Below are 23,147 nucleotides of genomic sequence, written 5' to 3'. Positions count from 1 at the left end.
TTTCCTGCTGGGATACTCATCATGAAATACATCAATGGTAAAGAGTGAACCTGCTTCCTAATTGGTTCTTCAGCTGGACAAACTGGACCAACACTAGGTAGAATTTACAGTTCATAACAAGTCACATAAGAAAAATGACTATTTATCAACCTCACTTTTTCTGTGCAAGATTAGGTATCCAGGTAGCAGGGTGCTACAACTGAATTATCCAGAAATAAGATTTCTCAAATCTTCAATTTTTGATTATCTCAAAAATACATCTGACATCAGCAATGACCAATGTCCATAATTACAGTATCAAGATACATTTTGTACAGTAGCTTTTACAGTACTTTCCTAATTCCATCGTGTTTATAGAGAAATAACATGTCAACGTTAACTGGGTTTTTGGTCTTTGACACAGGCTTCAAGCTTCAGGCCAACCTGCCCTGCCTTACGTACATGTTTTGAGGAGGTACATGCTCTATTACATTCAGGAATACTGCTTTCCTCCTGTATCTCTAAGGGACATCTAAAATCACTGTTGAGTGCTGAATAAAAAGCATCATGCATTTAGGTATGATGAAGGACCAAGAAAGCAACGTGGTAACAGAAGTAACAGATCTGATTGAGCTTGTTTCTTAGTTCTTAAAATTTACAGGCAGGAGGGTGGGGGGTATTATAGGGGATTTGTGGGCTAGTAAAACATGAATAGCATAAGCAAATATTATTCTTAAAATTAACCTAGATAGCTCAGAGCTCATTCATTATACTGCCAAATAGAACTAAGGTAAATCAGCATCTCTAGCATAATCAACTAATTTCTCTTTCTTTTCTTTTTTTTTAATACAGACAACAGATTACAGCAGAAAGAAGCAGCTAATTAGGTAGTTGCAAGTGAAATATAACAGTATTTAAAAAAAGATTTCTGAGATTGAGCAAAGACAACAAAAAAAAAAAAGGTGACCTGAAGAGCCACACGAACTTCAAAATGATTAGTCAGACAGCTGACAAAGTCCTCCTCACAGTTCTACTTAAATGATTCCAAGTTCAGATAAAAGAACACTCCTGTGAGGAGCAATCTTTATAAATGACACAGCAGATCCTGTACACGAGACTATTCACAGAGTTATAGAGAAAAAGACAAGAAGGTCATGACAACTGCTTTATCGACCGCAAAAACAGATTTAACTAAGCTTTGCTCAGGGCTATTTCTAGGATTACAGAGTTCCTGGAGCTTCTAATAATAATAAAAAAAAAAAAAAAAACCTAAAAAACACTTCACAAGTTAGCAATGATCAACTGAACATGAACCAAAAACTACAGAAGAACTACAGAATTAAACATGTTACATGCATATTTATAACGGACAAAAGCAATAGTCAGGTATTAAACTAGGCACGCAAGGGTGGACATATTCTGGAAAGTCTAGGAAGATATTACACAAAGGAAACGAAGTGCGAATGGTCCTCAACAGCCTAAAGACAGTAAAAGAAAATAAGGAGTTCCCTTATAAACCAAGTATAAACCTAGGTATGCACTAAAGGCGAAGCTTTCTGACAGGCACAGTACAGATACAGATTTTCAAGAGCGCTAGGACAAAAATGTTGCTCACCTTTGAGCACACCAATGAAGATCACTAAATGTTTGTTCATAATAAGATGGCATACTGAGGTGAACAAAAACAAGTAATGGTTTAAAAACAATGCATCCTCATGAAATTAGTGAGGAAAAGTGACAATCTGGACACGTGTTGCAAATGAAAGATGTTAAAAACTGCACTCCACAGCCTGGAGGAGCAAAAGGGCCAAGAGGCAGACTGTCCACGACAGAACACAAAACAGCAGGCAGTAAGCATCAGGAAGACGCAAGGTCTCCAACACATTTTTATTTTGGGGTTCTGTCTTAGCAATGTCTTAAATCGCAGAGTGAAGAGTGCAGGGAAGTATTTAGTCTAAATACTAACCTTGGTCATTTCAGATATATTACTTTACACTACTAAATTTACCAAACTTACAGAAACCTCTGTAAGAGGTAAGATGAGCAAGTAGGCAGCTCGCTCATTCATGACATAGGAAGAAACCTACCTACCACAACAGCTGGTTTCTTGGCAACTGTTCACATAAAAGCAAACGGAACAGCCAACACTATCGCTTGTTTGTTTCAAGGGAATAAAAAAAACTTTCCAATAGATTTCACCAGTTTTACAAATCAGATTTTTTTTTCCTGTATGACAAACAATACAAAAATAATCAATTAAATGATCACAAACAATATCCAAACTATTTTTTTTCATTTAAGAATTACAAAAACAAAACAAAACAAAACACACTTTGGAAAGTCAATTACTTTGTGTGACCTAAACAGATGGTATAGGAAAAAATTACAGACTTCTGGTAAACAAATAGCAATCAGCCTAGCAGTCTGAGCTATATAATTTAAAAGGCAAAATTCTTTTACAAGCCTGAAAAAGAATAAAAACTTTCAATGTGCGTTTATCCTTAGGATTATTCTAATGAAGGAAGACAGGTATTTACATGAAAGCACTAATTTCTGTAAATGAATAAAGGCCCCAAATCCAAATATAAATCCTCTGCTTTTAAGAGTATAAATAAATCAATAATAAATTAACTATAACCATGGATACTTGCACACTCAAAGTTTCATAAGAACAAAGAAATGTACAGAATTTCCATAAAATAGGCAAATGAATTATTGTTTTTGATAGAGTTAAAAGGATAAAAAATTGCAAAAATGACCAGCAATCTGGTATATTAACTAAAAATTCTTGCATGAGTCTCCTTGTCAAAACTAGAAGTCTATAGCACCTTAGACATTTGGCACTATTAATATGGAAGTTTTCATAGGCACTTGCATGACACAGTAATATAAATTTTATTTCAGAAAAAAATAATTTTTATTGAACAAAGTAAGCTGTATTTCTCAGGTTTATTAAAATACAGGAACTTAGCTCCTTGACAATAAATATTTACGAGGAGTAGTTCAAATAATACTACTAAAAGAAACAGATCCTTCTTAAGAAAAAGATGTTGTTGACATCCACGGGGTTCAAATATTGATTATATCTCCCTGTAGTCAACAAGCTTCAATAACTTTTGTCAGGACACATTATCAGGCAACCTGATATTTCACTTCAGTGTTTGCAATCTATTAGAAACTTTTCAGCTTTTTGCATATGAAATTGATTCTCATTTTTAAAATACTTCCACACTGCTGCTGGATCTAGTTAAAGGTATTAATTCAGAGAACGATTCAATTAAGTCCGTTAATTTAATGATAATATCAGTTAATTGAATTATATAAGTATTTATATATCCTATATACCTTAAACTAGTGACATTTTCCTGGACCACTGCTGTATTCAAAACACAAGACAGTGAAATAAAGCAGCATGTTTTTGGAAAAGGCAAAACTTGAAATATACTTGTTTGTCTGAACATTCCTACATGTACAGAAAACCAGGCCAAAAAAAAAAAAAAGCATGCAAATAAAACTACATGAACCAAGCTCTAAAACTAAGGTATAAGCCAAAATTTTAGTACAGAGAAGTCAGTCTGATCTTTTGCAGAATATTTAGATAAAATATATTGAAAACGATTAAGTAACAGACTGTATAGAAAAGCATTTATTAGACCTCTACTTTAAGATCTACTAAACATAAAAGGCAACCATGCTTAGACTTCAACTTTCAAACCACTTAGAATATAATGTTGAAAAAAGGAATGAAAAATATTGCAGTTTTACATAAAGAAAACAATCTCTTCATAAGTAAGGTCCACTTAATTTCAGAGGAACTCTGAATAGGCTCTTATCTAGACTACATACTAGAAGCATGCAATGGCACATCTTACCCAGTTCTCAAGGACTTCCGAGGTCCGCAAATTGGAATTAGAAAGCAAACTGTGCATAAGATGTAATTGAAAGTCATAAAATAATAAGAGTATGCAACTTGGTGGTACGACTGGCTAATAAGTATTAACAGAAGAGTTAGAAAAGACTCTTACATTCCTAGAGCTGCTGTTTCAAATTATACTACAATAGCCTACACAAGTAGGCATATAAAAGTACAACAATAAACTAATAGACAACAGAGTGTCTCACTCACGTTAAGGCAGAAAAAGTTTCACTCTTGTTTTGCTTAGGCTAATAAAAATACCAGAAAAGTATATATACACTCAACATCAATACCAATTAATTTAGAAAAGGAATCAAAACAATTACCCTTTTTTAATAAAGCTTTAAAATTAGAAGTAACATTCACAGACCTCAACTGAGTCAAATTAAGTTTGTCTACATATAAAATGGCTCATATACTGGGAAACATCTTTACAATTACTACTACATCAGCCTGCCTGTTTGCTTCATTCCTATTTCCAGTCTCAAAGGAATCTAATTTCAATGCCCAGTCATCCTTCCACTGCCACAGGACTACTAGCAACAGTTTAATTATGAGGTCAAATTCTGTGATGTGGCCAGAAGTTCACAGCACTGACCATATACCCACTCTTTATGCAACTCCCGTTGTACTTTATTCCAGGGATCTAGCATTTTTCAATTTACCACCTAACATCCTATCTAGTCGCAGTTTAGAAGAGCTGTATGTACTACTTAAAAACCTCACAAGCCGTTTCCTCCAGTCTCTCCATAATCATTTTTCTTTTATGATTTATTTCAAAGTACGTTGACATTTTTCAAGTATCAAGATGCCTGGAACTATATATGATCTTTGAGATATGGGAGAACCAATCGCTAACAGAGATAGGTAACGCCTTTCCAATAACCAGTCTGAAGGGGCACTGAAGGCAACACTAACAGTTTAGCTGGTCTAAAAGCAAGAACACTTTTATACTCTCTCCACTATAAATGCATAAAAAGTCTTAGTCACTTGTTATAACTATACATCAGTGGGAGTCTTCTGATCTCTTTTCTTCAGAGTAAAGAAGTACAGTACTTCAATTTTAACTAAAGAAGCTTTCTGAGGGAAATGGGCACAGTAACTTATTTCATTCTCCACAGAGTCAATTATATAGCTTCAATTTACCTTGCACCACAATCAGGCAATACTAGCTCTGTGCTCTCACTCTGGTCTAGCACAAGGCTTTGAAATCTCAGGAGCTCAAGTCAAAAACTTAATCTAATTTCTTTGTGGATATTTTTTTTTTCCCCTCTCATCTAAACAGAAAATGTTACACAATGACTAGTACACAGCTCAAAACACAGCTCAAAACTGCCATCTCTAGGTATTATATAATGTCCAACTGCTCTTCATGCTAAATTATTCTTCTGCTTTTCAAGAGACTGAATATGTGAGAGGAAAAATAAAAAAAATTACCTCAACAAGTTAATTTAAGAACTTACTGTAAAAAGGATGTGCATTTTCACTTCAAATTTCTTCAACTTATATGATCAGCTCCTTCGGCCCATGCAGCTTTTGATATTTGATATAAGTGCTAGCAGAACCAATGTATTAGTAGTTAATTATTTGACACTAGTGGTGTTTGTGTTCGTTATTAGTGGATTTTAATTACTAATGAACATGTGCCTTTGACAACAACAATGCTTCTTAACTATACACTTGTTTGGTACTTCATTACTATTAACGAGTAGCATTTCCTCACTGAAAGGAAGATCTCTGAATCACAAGGCTATTTACATGGACAGACAGCAATAGTAAAAGGGGTAACAGCTTTAAAATGAAACTGGGGAGACTTAGATTAGATGTTAGGCAGAAATTCTCTTCTCAGAGGGTGGCAAGGCACTGGAACAGGCTGTCCAGAAATACTGCAGATGCCCCATCCTTGGAAGTGTTCAAGGCCAGGCTAGATAGGGCTTTGAGCAACCTGGTCTGGTGGGAGGTGTCCCTGCCCATTGCAGGGAGACGGGAACTGGATGGTCTTTATGGTCTGTTCCAACCCAACTCATTCTATGATATTTGCCGGTTATCCTTCAGTCTGGAACATCTCAAGAAAATATTAGCATTGTCAAATAAGAAAAGGCTAAATGATATTTTAAGCCTTCATTCTGAACTGCTAAATGATACATTACTTGAACATTTCCCAACTAAAATGGAAGAATTCCACAAGAACAGTTATAACCAAAGATAGCAGTCAGAATTAACCTTTCAGAGAACAGATAATACATTAGTAATGAATCATAGAACTGCAGAGAAAAGTAATTTTTGAGTCAATGTTGGGGCACACATAGAAGAATCTAGTCATATTACTGCTGTAAAACAGCTTTACGATACTAACCATGGTATGTACAGATTCAACATCTCTGGAAGAGCAACACAAGTCAGCAGAGGGTGCAAAAAAAAAAACCCACACCTGCAATTCTCTTTAACTTCTAAAGGAACGCTATGTAAAAGGAAGACTGTTCATAAAAAGAAACTGAAAGGATAAAATATTTAATGACAATATGATGACATTTTAAGGGCAGCTGCACAGATCCCATGAATGCTTTTTATTTAATTTTAAAATAAAATTAAAAAATGTATATGCACAGTTTCCCACTAGAAACACCAAAATAAATCAAGCTTACAAGAGGATAAAGGAGAACTGTTAGAAGTCAGAAAAAGTACTTCAAAATCTGCTTCAAATCCAGGAGATTAAAATGTGGAGACATATAAGGCAAGCCAAGAAACAGCTTGATGAGTTGCCTGCAAAATTATATATAAAGTACTACCATACCGTTTTTCAAATGCATTAGAAGTACAGCCAACTAGATGATTTGTGGTGCCAACAGACAGTACAGAGTATTCTGAGAAGATACAGCCTTAGCAATAAAATTTTTGTATTTGAAGTCTTCACAGTAGACTTTACAGGTACTTCCATAGCAGAAATTGCAAAATAACAAAAATAACAAAAGCTCAAACTAAAGGATAAAAAAGACAAAACAATCAGCAACAGGTCATCAGGATTCAGGATTCTGAAGGAATTTAAGAATGAAACAGCTGACCACTGTCTCATGTGTGTAATTCCCTCCTTAAACATGTGTCAATACCAAGAGACTTAGGAACAGCAGACAGAAAGGACAGAATTAGTGAACACATGAAGAAGTAAGATAGATTGAAGAAATTTCAAACAGCTTTTGAAAACAGAAGTTACATCCTACAAATGACTGAATTTTCCTGAAGGGGAAAAAAAAAAAAAGTCTGGTCTGGTTGATACAGTTGGAATTTGTAAAAGATGCTTGATATTGTTCCTTATGCCTTAAAGAAACCAAGCTGCTCTTGGAAAGGAAAAACAGATAACTCAAGGGTAAATAACTCAATGAAGCTTGGGAAAAATGATCACTTTTTACAGTGAGGACAGGTCATCAGTGGTGTACCACAGAGAACAACTGTTTGTTCAGTCTGGCATAAGAACAAGAAAGCAAAGCGAAGGCAAAGAAATGCAGAAAAATCTCATAATACTGAACATGCAATACAAGGACAAATAGACGGACATACAAAAGTTCACGTAGATAATCATCAAGAGCTGCATAAAAAAACAATTTTAAGTCTGTACACATAGTGGTAAGGTTTTAGTTGACTGGAATGAGATCATGATATTGTAATTGATAGTTCTGTGAAAATACCAGTACAAATCCAATAGCTGATTTTCAAAATGCTAAAATATTGTTAAGAATTATGAAGGAAAAAAGTAAGACTGCTAAGTCTATGACATCATCAAAATCTGAGGTACCACAAAGACTGTGATTCCCCATATCTCAGAAAGGATGTAACAGAACTAGAAAAAAAGATAGATAGCAATGACGTCATTGTCTCTAACATATGGAATAGCTTCCCTCTAGATTGTTAAAGAGGCAAGAAACTTTCAGCATGAAAAAGAAAGGAGATGTATATGTCAGTATATGTCAGACTTACAGAAAATCATGAATGGTACCCAGAACACAAATATGAAACAGCATAAAGAACTTAAAAATATCAAAATTAAATGAGCAAGTAGCAGTATCCCAAAAGGTGGTATTTCTCCATTTCTCCACACAACACCCCAGAATTCTTACGCACAGAATGATATCAATGATAAAAAAAAAAAAAAAAAAGGAAAAAGGCCTGAAAGTGTGAAAAAAAATGACAAAGTTCTAGTCTTTTCATAGAAATGATACTCTTAGTATATGTAACACTAATCACAGAAAATCCTATTTGCAGACTAGGAAAACGTTCTGAAGAAGCTTCTATATGTTCTTGCCATTTTTCCTGACATTCTTCTCCAGGCATTCACTGCTATCCGTTATTTGAACATGTTACCAGGTCAGATGAACGTTCTGGTCTGGCTTAGTACACTATTTTTTTTGTTCTTCCCTACTGAAGTAGTCTGAGGCAAATAACTGAAAGTTTGGGATTAAAGAAATCTGTATTTCTCCACCACGTTTAACATGTTTGCCATTGTCTGTACAAGGCTAAATTATGCACTACTTTCACTGGTCCTTAATATTTTGCATCCTTGGTCCTTTTATTTTTGGTCCCTTATATTTTTGATATATTAATAACACTAGCCAAAAATGAATTGATTAACAAAACACCTGTTTTTTTTTTAATGTTCAGTCTTGTCTATATTCTATCAATAAAAATAATTTATTTACTAAGTGAAATAAGCCTTTAAAAGTTGTTTTAATAAAGCAGCATACAGACTGTAAGATATTAGTAGAAGCAAAACTACTGGCAGTCCACGTTTATTTGAATTTACAGTAAAATGATACTCTACAACTAAAGTTTATTTGTGGTTGGGTTTTGCTTGTTTGTTTGGTTTTGGTGGCTTTTGTTTGTTTTAAATACTGCTCTGGTTCTGTACTAAGTGTAATAAAACAAAAATGTATTTCTTGGTGTCACAGCCCTTATGGCACTAACAGGGCCACATGGCCCTGAATAGCATCACCTGGGGCTCAGCCAAGGACCCACTGTCCCTGACTGCTTGACTGGATGGACCTGAACCTGGTCTTGTCTCCTGCATGGTCCCCTCAGACACAGGTTTCCAGACCTGTCTCTGGCCATGACTCCTGTTGCTCTCAAGTAGACTCCCTGAATGGTCTCTGGACCTGGGTCATCACTTGCCATCCCAGAGGCTGTCAAAGGACCCTGCCACTAGCACCCAGCCCTGTGTGCTGGGTTCCTGTGGGATGGTGCCCACTCAGCCTTGGCTCCCAGCTTGCTCTCCCTTACACCACAACAAATGCAATTAAAAAAAAAAAAAAAGCTATAGATTTAAGTACTAAAGACGATGCTAATACGAAGTGTTTAAGGACTAAACATTGAATTATCCTCAAAAATCCACAAATCATTTTAAGATTGCTAACACCACACACAAAGAAATTAATTAAATTGAAGGCTAAAGAGTCCAAACCTGATACAAAGCAAGAGTGTGTCCATATCTCTGGAGGGGCCCTTTGGATACAGGTACTACGTTCCATATACTGCTTTCCAAATTGTAGCTAGAAGAGAAATAAAAAAGTAAATGTTTTCTACCTGCATATAGGGCCTTTTGTATGTTTGAACTAAATTTCTATTTGAACTAAACTTCTGTTTGGCAAAGTGTGCACACTTGATCTGTCACTGTTTATCTGATGTGGTAATCTGTTATAGCAGCAGTAACAAAGTCGTTTTTAATTATTATACCAATGTACTAACTCACAATAACATACTAAACGTTCGCTGAGGAAAATCATGAACATCTCTTTCAGAGACCTATCAACAGTTTCAGAAAATGGGACCATAATAAAAAATCACTTGACTTACAAGTTATGAAACTAGGTTACTAAGCTCAATTATCAGCAACACACACACACACTAAACTGCCTACGCCACAACCTTTTGCATTACTTCGAAGACTTGGTAGTGAGCAACCTCTCACATCTATGGTTGATTTTAATTTCCATTAACTTCTAATTAACTATTAAAGCACAATGCAATGGAGGAGAGGTTAAAAAAAAAGCAGGCAGAAAAGGAAAAAAGACCAAAAGATAATGGGATTTCTTTTGGATAATTACAAAAGTTGAAAAAGAAAACAGAAGATAGACAAAAACAGGAGAAATAGACATGTTAATAAACAAGTTATTTATAACATGTTAATTATAAGAAAGCTGTAAGCAGAAAATAAGAGTTAATAAATAATCTTTAAAAAAAAAAGCATAAACCTTTCAAATTAAGTAGCAGGATAGATGTAGCTGTGTTGATATTTGTTTTCCCTAAGCCATATCAGAGGGGATATCATAAAGGAGAAATCACTTACTTCAACACCATTTGGAATGAACTGTAGTTAAAAGTGTATCCACCAATCACCCACATAAATTTTCCATGTAGAACTGCCTTATGGGAAGCCCGGCCCACAGAAGGGCTGAATGGCTTTACATTTGGTAAAATCCAGTAAGACTCCGTGGAAGGGACATTCAAAGAACAATCTGGACCTGTTTTGTAAACAAATGTGCAATTTGTACAATCTGTTAGACAGAGATGTTAAAGCCAATAAAGCAGAAATGGGGAAGGCTTAATTACAGATGTCAGGATTGCTCATTCTGATAAAATACAGTATACACTTTTATGTTTAACAGATGCTCAATGAAAAATTGGCAACAAGAGACATCAGTCAAATTGGAAGTGCTAGATTAGCTTAAATAATGATACATTTCGGCATTCTTCTCAGAAAACATACTGTATGAGTCACAAATTGAAAGAAAGGCATAACATGTTTTTAGATGCAACGTAGGTCTAAAAGGTGTAGCACAGTATAAACAATATGCTACCTCCAGAGAAAAACTGTACTGCATTTTAACTAACCAAAATAAGTTTATATTAAAGCAAATAGCATTACAGTAGATTACATTACAATATCTGTTATACTATACAAAGTTTCAGGAATACAAATTTGGCCTTTGCCAATGCCATTTCGCATTGCCTTTCAAGAGGACAATACACACTAAATTGATTTATAGACAGACTGATTTGAGTATTTAAATTTTATAAAACCCTAATAATCAATCTATAAAGCTACAAAAGCCTATAACCATATATTATTTTGGAATATAATTTAGCCAATTATTTTTGCTAAATGAAGAAAAATCATCAAAATGTGTCATTTTTAAAGTTTAATTATTTTAAAAATCATATATACAGCAAATATTTTCCATTTGTTGTCTAATAAGCTGTGATCTCTTGGCCATTGGTTTATACTGTAGATACTTGTTATTTAAAACCTCAATATATTTACAACTCTGCTAAAAAAAAAAAAAAGAACAGCATGTGAACTATTTGCCTCGTCAGTGACTCTACAGCTTTACTGCCTGGCTTTATTTCTAGCTGGGAAAACACTGAATTTTTAGGACACCAATGTGTTCTACCTTGAGCATTATCAATCACGGAACTGAAATTTTTATCATCAGTGATGGCAGACATATTGTATGACAGCTAACTGACTTCAGTAATTTGACGCTGATACTGTAAGCAATGTTATGTCCCTCTCGGCCTGCCTAGCTGGAATAAATCCTTCACTTCACATTACTAAAAATCAAAGCAGTTGAAGTCACATTGGGCATAACCTTCTTAAAGAACTCTGTGGTAGCATGCTAAAAAATAAGCAAGCAAATAAACAACAACGAAGAAACAAATGAAAACCTAGTTTTGATCCTAAGAAACATAAATAGTCAAAACTGAAGGATGTATAGAGGTGTACAGAGTTAAAGCGACAATGTATGAACTGTTTCTTGAGAGAAAAAAACTACAGGAATAACAGAAGCCAAAAAAGTCACCAATGTTAAATGAAGGAGATGTAAAAACCAGGAACAAAAGAACTGCAAGGGAGAGAAATTAAGAAGCTAAAAGGAACAACAAAGAATTAGATTCTTACTGGGGACATACAGGTAGCAGAGGACACCACCTGCTCAGAAAAACCTGGATACACGTAAAAGGAAGCTGGCACAGCTAAACAGCAGTGTACGGCAGGTTACCAGGACAATATTCAAAAAGATTAAACCATGATCATATGTCCTGGTTTCAGTTAGGACAGAGTTAATTTTCCTCCTAGTAGCTGGTAGGGTGCTATGTTTTGGATTAGGATGAGGAGAGCGCTGATAACATGCTGATGTTTTAATTGTTGCAGAGCAGTGTTTACACCAAGCCAAGGACTTTTCGGCTTCTCGCTCTGTCCTGCCAGCGAGCAGGCTGGGGGTGCAGCAGGAGCTGGGAGGGGACAGACCCAGGACAGCTGACCCAAACTGGCCAAAGGGGTATTCCATACCATCTGACCTCACGCTAAACAATATATAGGGGTGGCTGGCCGGGGTGGGGGGCCGGCTGCTCGGGGATAGGCTGGGCATCGGTCAGCGGGTGGTGAGCAATTGCATTGTGCATCACTTGTTTCATACACATTATTATTAGCTATACTATTATCATTATCATTATTATTATTATTTTCCTGTCTTAATAAACTGTCTTTATCTCAACTCACAGGCTTTACTTTCCCATTTCTCTCTCCCATCCCAGAGAGGGAGGGGGGAGGGTGAGTGAACGGCTGTGTGGTGTTTAGCTGCCAGCCAGATTAAACCACAACACAAATGAACAAAAAGAAAGGATAACAAAATATAGCATATTGACTGTAAAAACTACAGTTAGGTAGGTTTAGTTTTATTCAGAGTTGTGTTTGCTTTGGTTTTTTTGTTCCTTTTAAGGACCTAGCTAAAATAACATCCCTGAAACATGAGAGAGCAGCACGTGACTTTTTTTTTTTTAAAGGTACCAGGGAGGATCTGGAAAATTACAGGCCTACTACGCTCATGTCCCTACCATACAAATCAACATAAGCTAAAAGAATGGTCAGAAGTAGTCAATAGACAGATAATTGTAAACTACACGTAAAAATCAGTACAGCTTTTGCAAAGAGAAGGCCTGTCTTTCTAACCTGTTAAAAGTTTTTTGAAGATACCAAGATGGAGTGATCCATTTGATACACTGACATGGATTTTCACAAGGCTTTTAACAAAATTCCTCAAATAATTCTAAGGAAATTTGACTGTTTGTAGAAAGAGAATGAAGGTCTTTGCATAGCTAAATAACTGGCTGTAAGCTAAAACTAGAATACCGGAGTAAAGGAACACATCTAAAGGGACAGAGGTCACCAGTGGAGTTCCACGAGGATTTCTGCTTGTACCTCTGCTACACAATGTACACATTAATGATCTCAAAAGTAAAGTAGTGAAGAAAGCTTGCTGATGATGATGATTTATGAAGGGTAGAAAACATACAAACAGCCTTTGATGAACCACAGAAGTAGTTCTTACGTGACTAAGCAAAACAATTAGACATGAAATTCAATATAGATTGGATATATTCGATATAGATAAAACTATGTAAGCTATGTTCTAGCTCAACTAAACAGATGAGACCCTCAGCTAACCATCACTATTCAGTAGCAAAGTTGCAGGTTAAGAAACTGCCACAATAATGAAAATACCACAATACTCAGCAATGGTCAATAAAACAAATCATAGGGTAGGAACAGAGGACACCGTTACCCCAATGTATAAATCAGTGGTTCACCCACACTTAGAAATCTGTGAGCCCTTCTCAACAATAAAAGATATATTAGAGCTGGAGACTGTTTTTACAGTAAAGAACTATGATATTTAAAGGAATCAAATTGCTTCTGTAATTGGAACAACCAAGTTGGCTGGTTCTTTCTGTCTGGAAAAAAAATATAATGGAAGCAAATGCTAAAGGTCTATAAAATAAGTGACAGAGGGTGGATGTGAATAATTTACAGTCCCTTCAAATGTAAGGAGAGAGGATCCATCAAATGCAGCATGAAGAAGCAACATTCAAAACAAACAGGAGGAGGTAGTTCTTCATGCAAAAATCATCAGACCTTCTTGCCAAGGAACTCTGACAAAGAATGCTCTGAATGCAAAGGTTTACACAGAGTCAAGGAAAAGCTGGACAAACGTTTAGAAGAGAACCAGTGAAGTTTACTAAAACTAAATAAGCACATGACATCAAGTCCATAATTTTAAAACATTATCCTTATTGAAAAAAAAGATCAAGTTTTTCCAGTGTATATTATCATTTTGGGGCAACTTGTTACAATTACTCCTTATACACAACAACCAGGTAGATCAGCTGTACCTAATCATTTGTCAACTTTTCCTGGTACTTTATAGAAAAACGATGTTGACTTGTATCCAGATTATCTTTTGTTGCTTAAATGATGGAGACCCTCGATTCCCATTGCTCATTATACCTTCTGCCCAGGAAAGATTAATGGTATTTGAATGAGGTCTAATGAAGGTAGGAATAATTCAGTATATTATTCCTTAAACATTAATATAGATACTGTAGTAAAATTGTAACCTCAGCAATATTCTGATTTGGTAAATCACACCAGGAAACACTTAATTTGAATCTAAAAGTGCTCAAAAATAAACAGCTGATTAATTATTCTTTGATCAGGGAACAGTTTATAATTATGAAATCTGTGCCGCCAGTAAAATGAAAAGATATTTATGTTTTCAACAAAAGATAACATTCTTGCACAAAAATGTAGTGGTCAACAGTGTCCCCTAGTGGCAAACCACAAATGAAACACAAACTACTTGCCTGCCAATTGATTTAAGATTTTCTTTTCTGGAGACAAAGCAGCACAGAAATTCACACAGGAAATCCAAAATATTATTCCTGCCTACACTACGCTGAGATAAAAACGACTGTATTAAAATGAGGACAAACAAAAACTTTTTATACAACACTAACAATGCAAAAATCTTAATACTGATAACCAGATCAGTGATTCAGAGAGTATCATAGATAACTTGCTTGCAACCTCAGTACTTCGTTGTTGGTAGGTCTACAACGAATGACAGGAAGAGTGAGATGGAGAGGAGAAACACCACATTCCCAGGTCTGGCATAGAAGAGGGACACATTCTGAGGACACGTACCTGAACTCAGGAGCTTGAAAACATTAAATCCTCCACTGTTTTCTTCAAAGAATATAATACCCTGTGCATGACGCACGTGATTATCAAAGTGACATAAGTTGGCATTGCCACCAGAAGAGCCACCCTTGGCCTCCTTACTCCCTATCTCACATCACCGCTGGCACCAATTTTCACGTGGCTGCACTGAATCAGGTGAGGGAACACATCCAGGTTGAAACTAGCTTTGCTTTTCGACCAGATGAACCTTTAATCTGGGTGCATTCCCTTACCTGTTTCACTTTGCACGCATACACGTGGTTGTACCAACACAAGTAAGACTGACCAGCCAGGACTGCCTCTTCAGTAGAGCTGTAAAACATTCATACATACTGAAATAACTCCATCAATCTGTATAAAAATGGAATATATAGTTGAGGAGGGGAGAAAAAAAAAAAAGCAATAGAATAATACTGACTTCTATTGAAATATCATTTAAAGAAAAAATGCTTTTGTGTGGCTAGTGCCTTATAAAGGCAAGGTAAACTGTAGGATTTTGGAATATAATTTACAGATCTTCATACTTAAATATATATACCATGAAACATCACCATTATTTCAGCACAAATACATTTTCACTTCAGGAACATCACATCCACTAAATATACGTCTTTTGTGGAACAGGCAGCACTACAGCTGCAGAATACAGATAAAAAACACTTTACTATTTTCTATGCAAATACTATTTTTCTCCATTTATTTAAAATTGGATTTCTTTCTTGACCACTCAATCCAAAGGAAAAAAAAAAAAGGTTTAAACAAGAAACAACTTTATAAAACTGAATTGGAAGTCAATTACGTTATCCTCAAAAGGTAGAAAAAAATTCAATAGGTTTAAAAAAAAGAGATTTACCCACACAACACAAGAGAAGGAATTTAATTTCTATTTATTGAGGAGTTTCATGAACTGCCAAAGTAACAATCTGTTCCAGTAGTTCAAGTCATAAGATCAATTTCCACCTAATGAGAAAACATCATCTATGGTCTTCAACGTTAATCTCCTCCTTCGCGATCACAGGAAAAAAAAAAAGTATTGATCTCTTGAATATAAATGTTATGGTCCTTCTTTCATACAATCTAATCAAAGCATTCAAATCGAGTATTTATTATTCTGTTATTTATTCTGTATTTGATGTATGAGCATTTGAGTTGAGAATTATTACTGTAAGGTAATTTTTCAACCATTACAAACATAAACCAAATATTGCTATTTGCAAGTATCCCATAAAAGCTTCATATTATAATGAATTTGAGATTATGAAAAATATGAGACTTGATAATCCTTGTGATTTCCTTCCAACTCAAAATACTCTGATTCAAAAGATTTTTTAGGTTTTTTTTTTTTTTTTTTTTAGAAAAGTGAACATATCTGAATATTACTTTCACTAACAACTCTTAATATTGGAAGTTTTTTCAAGCAGTAAATCATCTTTCTTACAGGAAAGCAATGAGGTGGTCACTACATAAACAAAAATAAAAATAAATATTTTAAATAATATAAATAAAAACCTGCTATACAGCATTGTTCAAAAAAACACAGAAGGACAGAAGAATTCGGGACTGGTCTTTGGTGACAAACTCCAACAATGCCAATCCACTATCAATGAATGGTGCAAGGAGTGGGGTTGCTGATCCAGGCAATGAACCAAGACAAGAAGCAGTCAGACTGCCAAATGAGCTGCCCTCGTTACCTGCTGGGATGTTCTCCCACAGAAACTAGTGCCAGAGAAGCAGAGGAGAAGCAATCTTTCAGCAAATTTTTGGGCTTTGCCCTATGGATCAGAAAAGCTGAAGAACAGTATTCACAGTGACCACAGGTCTGTGAACAGATGAGAGAAGGTAACTGGGCAAAAAAATAATCGCACATCCCACCAGAAATGCTGGGTTGTCTGTCCTAGACAGGCCTACAGTGGATGCCCTTTAATGCTGTGTCTGAAACCACGCAATCAGATCTGGCCACCTAGCTGGCCACAAGGCCAGGGGCATGCAGAGCCTCACAGCACTGTGCCTCTGACCTGTGCCCACCCAGCTCCCTGCAGCAGACAGCTGCGATTTGGGAGCCGCGACAGAGCCCAGCCCGCCAGGTACCCCCCCCCCCCCGTTAGGCTAAGGTATCTGTGCCCAAACTAGCAAGGAATAATAGATATACAGCAAAAACCCAACCAGCAGCTGAGCATTTCATTTCGGCAGGCAGTTGACAAAATCTGAAGTGCCAGAATCAAAACCCGACACAGCTGCACTGAGCAGGGGAAGGAGAATAACCGAGGAATGCTGTCTGTGGATACTGCAAGGAAAGCCTTCCTAGTCTGCCATAACTGAGCACAACAGCACTCCTCGGTAGACTGTGCATATGAGATTTTTTCAGCTGAATAATAAACAAAAAAGTTTTGCTGCTTAGCATCCAAAAGAAGAAGGGCCTATAACACAGCTGCCCCATTCGATCTGTAGTTTTTGAGGCTCCAGATGCTGCCAGAGGGCTACCAAGCTCTAATATTTCTGCTAACAACTTTTAGAAATCTTCACGGCTCTAGCAATTAAAAGCCTGCTGCTGATTTTCAAACTAAATGTATTGACAACCTGTTTACCCATTTTTTCCCCCTCTGTCAGTGATAGCATTTGACTGAAAAAGCTGGCTTCTCTTTTAATAATGTACAGCCCATTAATGTTTACAAACAGCAATCTTATTCCCTCCCAGACTTTTTACTAATTTAAACAAACTCTATCTTCCATTGCCCTGATCATCCTAATGGTTCTCCTCTGTGCAATTTGCATTCATAAAAGTGTAATAATAAAAATGAAGTATAGTACTAATATTTTCCTAGGATTAAATATAGATTATGGCTGAACATCCTACTAGTACACTTGACACTTTATAGAGTATATAAAATTAAGTATATGAATTCGTTCATATTCTAATTGATAGACAGGCAAGTTTTCTTCCATGTCACCTTCCCCACTTTAATCCCAGCTGCTAAAACACATTCTTAGTATTCCTAGTCCCTAAATGTATGAATTTAGGATTTATACTGAAGTGATTGCACCCCACACATTACTCCAACATCCCCCCACCCCACCTTATCTTTTTTTTTTAAGGGATATTCTGGTCCACCTTCATATTAAAAACTACTCCTGCCCTCATATTAAGGGATTCCATTAGCAGTCTTATAACCAGATTATAAAAATTATGTAACAAGATCAGTCTTTAAGTACTCACATCTTTCCCTCTTAAGTTTCTTGTTTAGCACTCCCACTGACGTTTCCCAGTTAACAAGCTCTGCTGCTGTTATTGTTCCCTCATGTATACCAGTTTCAGTGATTTCCTACCATCAAACGCTGAGGTTCAGGTAAAATTTACTGCTTTTTCTCACAAATTATTTTAGTATGAACTATATTGATAAATTCACATCTCAGCTATTTCACAATTCAGTCACATTATATGGTTAATCATTCATTTCCTCAAATTATGGTCTCGAAACTGACACACTGACATCAACCTAACAACTTTTGAGCTGCCTTTGAAATTCAGACAAGCTCCTTGAAGTTAAAGAATGCTTCCATAAACAAGGTCTGGGAGGACGTGACACCTTCAGACTAATTAATATTTTCAGCATTTCCACAGATAGCCCATTTAACAGTGCTAAAAAATATGGGACTGTCTGCATTCCTTCCAGTCATTCTGAATTGTCAATGACATTATAGAAATCAACTGTTCTGGCATCTCCTCTGCTCATTTACAGTCTGAGACAATCCAAGACAGTGTTACCAGTATCACAAATAAATTGCTGGCTATATACTCAGACTGAGTAACATCTTTCTGAAAATTATCTTTTCAACTTCTTAAAAATTTTGCCTCCATCAAGTATCCATTTCTTTCTTATCTGTGCCTAGCAAAGAGAATAGATCAATAGTTTTAAGATACCTCTTTGCCCAAGATACGCCCAAGGTCTGTACCAGCAGGCATCAGCACATTCTACTTCAATTTACCAAGCCAGATTAACCAGCAGTGTAATGACAGAGTGCTCATAAAAGGAAGCAGTATTCATGAAAAACTCCAGCCTCCTTCATGTTCCCAGGTTAATATTTTAAATTGACCAGATTTCAAGGAAGTATTAAATTATTTTTCTTCTATATATTTCTGAGACCAACTACAAATACTACAAAAACAAGCATACCTTTTGTTCAGAATAACAATGCTATTAATTATTTGCTTTCTAAGCCTAAAACCTTTTGTTGTCACGGCATCATTTAAATTTGTGTGACTAGTGCCTAACTGTGAATATTTACAACTACAACACCCAACTTCCACAAAATGCACTGCATATAATGAAGAAAAGACCTTGACTTCTACTCAAAACGATTACTCTGCTCCAAAGATGACCCTGTTCTCTTTTCTCAGTGTACTTAACTGTTCTTCACTGATGTTCCTCCCACAGTATCCACAAGATGTCACTATTGTAAAAAAGAACCCCCATATATGGTATAATAGGAAATACCTTTTCATTTTTTGAATGAGGATTTTATTTATTGTACGTATCACTCAATGCAGTTGAATGAAATATTTTTCCTATAAGAGGGCTAAACACACTCTAATCAACAACATATGAAACAAGAAGAAACAACATTCTCTTCAGGAACATAGAAATCAAGACACTGCTTTAGCTAATTAATTTGAACTACCAAAAATAAGAAAAACTTTGGCAGACTGCAAGAGCAGTAAGATAGGTAAAAACATTTACGGTTCCAATATTGCAAATAACCTGTGTAGAAGATACTGACACTTTAGAAACTAGCATTTAGGTGTAACGTATGCATGTGTATGTATAAATGCCTATATATTAATAGCATATGGAAGTGCTCTCCCAGAGGCCATCAAGAAAGTTTGGTAACTCTTTTTTATAATAAAGGAAAATCTATTATAAACTAGTTAACCTGGAATACAATTTAAAAAAATGAATTGAAAAATGTGGGTTTCATGAAAACATGAGGAAAAAAATCAATTTGTCTATATTTCTACTTGCTGTAGGAAAGACTAGGAAGCTAGTATGTACAGAAATTCTAGACGAAAAGAAGGTATTACACATGAAAGTCAGAATATTGCATGGAGTCAATGCACAAGTAAAAGGGTGCTATTCCTACTGCAAATTCTATACACAATTTCCTTTTACAGATATATCTTTCAGGATTGGTTTTTTTTTTATGCACTACAGTCATGAGAGATTCTGGAGGACTCAGTAGCACTTCTGTCACTGGGTTGGTTCTATTCAATGGCTGTATTGCTAACTCACTTCCTTCAGTGGATTTCTGTGGGTGCATTGGCTGTCTTTTAATGAACAACTCCATCAATTATTAACGATAGAAATTTATTCAATCTCATGCTGTCTTTTGGGTGTGGCAGCTAATAGGAGTAAAACAACACTTTCAACATGTAAAAAGAAACAGCGATGAAAAAAAAGCAGAGCATGTAAAGAATGGGAAGACGGCATACCAGCTAAGTAACCTGTAGGTACTTTAATACTTCTTTTAAGAGCAGAAGGGCAATTTCAGTACACAGCAGGTTAATGCAATTGAGACTTCTAATAGGAATAGTAAATGATACAAACATCTTGTATAACTATTATAAGTGAATTAAACATTTAAGAGCTTAAATACATGACCTTTAATAAGAAAGGATTATGTATGGTAGGGCTACGGGGAGTAAAACTACGGCATACGTTCTTACAGTGCATCCATCATTCAGTACTTATCCACAGTCACACTCGTAACAAGATAGCTTACCTTGTCTTCTTGAGAAACTATATAAATAAAATACAATTAAAAACCAGACACTGAATATGTATTTTATGAAGCATTAATGAAATACTGTGATCTGAAATTAAGAAAGGTGGGGAAGAGAATCAAATATATACAGAAATTGAAAAATTAAGCAAACAGAAAATTAGGCAATGAAGGATCTTAGTCTTCAGTATGCTCACAATTTTACTGCCATTATTTTTTCAAACTTATGATCCAAAAAGATCAATGTCCACTACAAGAAAGGTTTGATCCGATACTTCTGCACTACCTCCAAATAAAAAATACCAGGTAAAGCTGTCAGCCCTTTCTTTTGTTAAGAAGGACAGCTCTAGGTCAACATGACAATTTACCTCAGTATTTTTTCCATTCATGCTTATTCTTTAAAGATGTTAACTTGCATGCTAGATAGGATGCATTACACGCAATTCTTTTTTAAAGATGAACTTGTCTGTAAATAACAAAACCTTACCTTGCCAGCTATCATTGCATACACACAGCTTCTCTCCTGTCAAATCACAGTACCCATGATCTGGACTGCCACAGTTGGCTTTACAATACGGAATATCACAGGCTTCTCCTTTCCAATACTTGTCACACTCACAGTATACCCGGCTTGGAACGGACATACTGGTTGTACACTTTCCATGTTCTGAGCAGTTATTAGGACAAGAATTAATTCTGCAAAAAATATGTACAATAAGCGAAACAACAAGGCAAGAGTTGATGAGAATGATTCTTATCCGACACTGTTCCAATAGTATTTGTTAGATAAAACATGTTTTTTCTGAAAATTTTCTAAGTACTGATACAACACAACTTTAATAATTTTACAGGCAAGTGAACTGAAAAAGAGTTCATCCAAGCTTACATACAGAGTCCACAAGGCAGTTCATATCTCAAACATCTTGTACATTAACATGTATTAACACTAAGCAGGACAGACCCTGCCGGGACAGATCAGTATCTAACTTCCTCCAAGTTCCAGTATAAGCACTCCTCAGTCTGTCCCTTCAAAAACTCCTTTCCAGGAACATTCACACTGCAAGAGACTGCAAGCAGTAACCCTCACAAATATCACTTAGAGGAACATCTTGGAATCCCTATTGCATAAACAGCACTTTTCCATAAGCAGACTCTTAACGGGCTTACAAGTTAGCTTTGAAGGGTGAATAGGCACCCAACTGGCAACTGCTGAGAGCAAAACCCTTTATAGAAGTGGTCACAATGTTGCTTGCATTTTAGTACAGTTCAGCTCTGCTGCTGCAGGGAGTTAATGATGAGTCAGAGCAAGAGGATCTCTGTAGTAGAATTGAGTCTCAAACTCTCCATCATAGACATACACTTAGTGGGTTTTCCTGACTGGCTTTGGTCCATGCTATAAAGCAAGATAATGTGTCTAACATCCAAGGAAAAAAATAATAAAGGAAAAACTGATTGAGGAAAAAGTACAAGATGGTTAATATCCTGAAATTACGTAAAGGAAGCACCTCATCCTTAGTGACAGAACCACCTTAAGCTTGCCTTGTTAACTCCAGAGTCAAAGATGCAAGAATGGGAAAGATTAGGCTCGAAGAAATTGGTGACGGCTTGGGGATTTAGCATTTCTGTGATACACCCAACCAAACACTGAGATCACAGGCAATTGGACTCTGCTAAACTATGCTAGCTGGTTCCAGAAGTGTAGGCAACTCCTTGGAGACAAGAGGAATGAAGGACATTGATGTATGTGGGTCCAAGAGATTCCACAAACAGAGTATGCATCTCAGGCAGCAAGTGCCTCATGAAATCCAAAAAGGATCTGAAATCTCCTTTGATGACTCACAGGGAAGGGTTAGGTTGAAACTCAGAATAAACTGTTGCTACAAATCCCTGGCGATGTTAACACAGGCTCCTCCCTGTAAATGGGAGAGCTGGACACCATCTGCAACATTCCTTGCTCTTACTGAAGGAAGAAAGAACTGAGAAAGGTAGGAATTGTTCAAGGTGGGCCTTTAACCAAAAAGAAAATACCACTTCTGAATTGCAAGCATCCTGAGGGCATTTGCCTAGTTTACACATGGCATTAACACTCTAATGGCATTAAGAGCTGCATAACACAGCTGGGAGGAACCTCTCCTGTTGACTTCACAGGGACAGCATTCTGTGGGAAGGTGAATAGTTAAATATTTCCAGTAATGAAGATAGGGACAGTTTAAAAGTAAAAGCATCCCCTCCCCAACAGGCTCCTTTAAGGACACAAAGGGAAGGATAAAAACTGGATGGGCAGAGTTGGAAGTAGGTCACCTGACTCCAAGAACACAAAGTTCTGGAACACATTGTTCAGGAATAACTGTTTGCAGCTGGCATGGCATTTCAGTCACAGATGCTGCACTCCTGTCTTCCCCCAAATAAAAGAAC

At 36.2% G+C, this 23,147-nt stretch overlaps 1 protein-coding gene across 27 annotated transcripts in view; it reads right to left on the bottom strand.

The window, feature by feature from the left end:
* Positions 1 to 23,147, bottom strand: part of ATRNL1 (attractin like 1) — a 519,237-nt gene that overhangs the window by 422,953 nt on the left and 73,137 nt on the right. For all 27 annotated transcript variants that reach the window (XR_013952819.1, XM_080597609.1, XM_080597608.1 and 24 more), the window contains 3 exons: positions 21,220 to 21,428; positions 10,230 to 10,404; positions 9,345 to 9,432 (listed from right to left, as the gene is read on the bottom strand). Coding sequence is in view for 26 of the 27 variants with exons in the window: in XM_080597609.1 (XP_080453735.1) it covers positions 9,345 to 9,432; positions 10,230 to 10,404; positions 21,220 to 21,428 (472 nt within the window). In the remaining variant the exon portion in view is untranslated. The remainder of the gene's footprint in view (positions 1 to 9,344; positions 9,433 to 10,229; positions 10,405 to 21,219; positions 21,429 to 23,147) is intronic.

Source organism: Anser brachyrhynchus, assembly GCF_964034855.1.
Source record: "Anser brachyrhynchus genome assembly, chromosome: 6".
Lineage (NCBI taxonomy): Eukaryota > Metazoa > Chordata > Aves > Anseriformes > Anatidae > Anser > Anser brachyrhynchus.
This window is presented reverse-complemented; position numbering and strand designations above follow the sequence as displayed.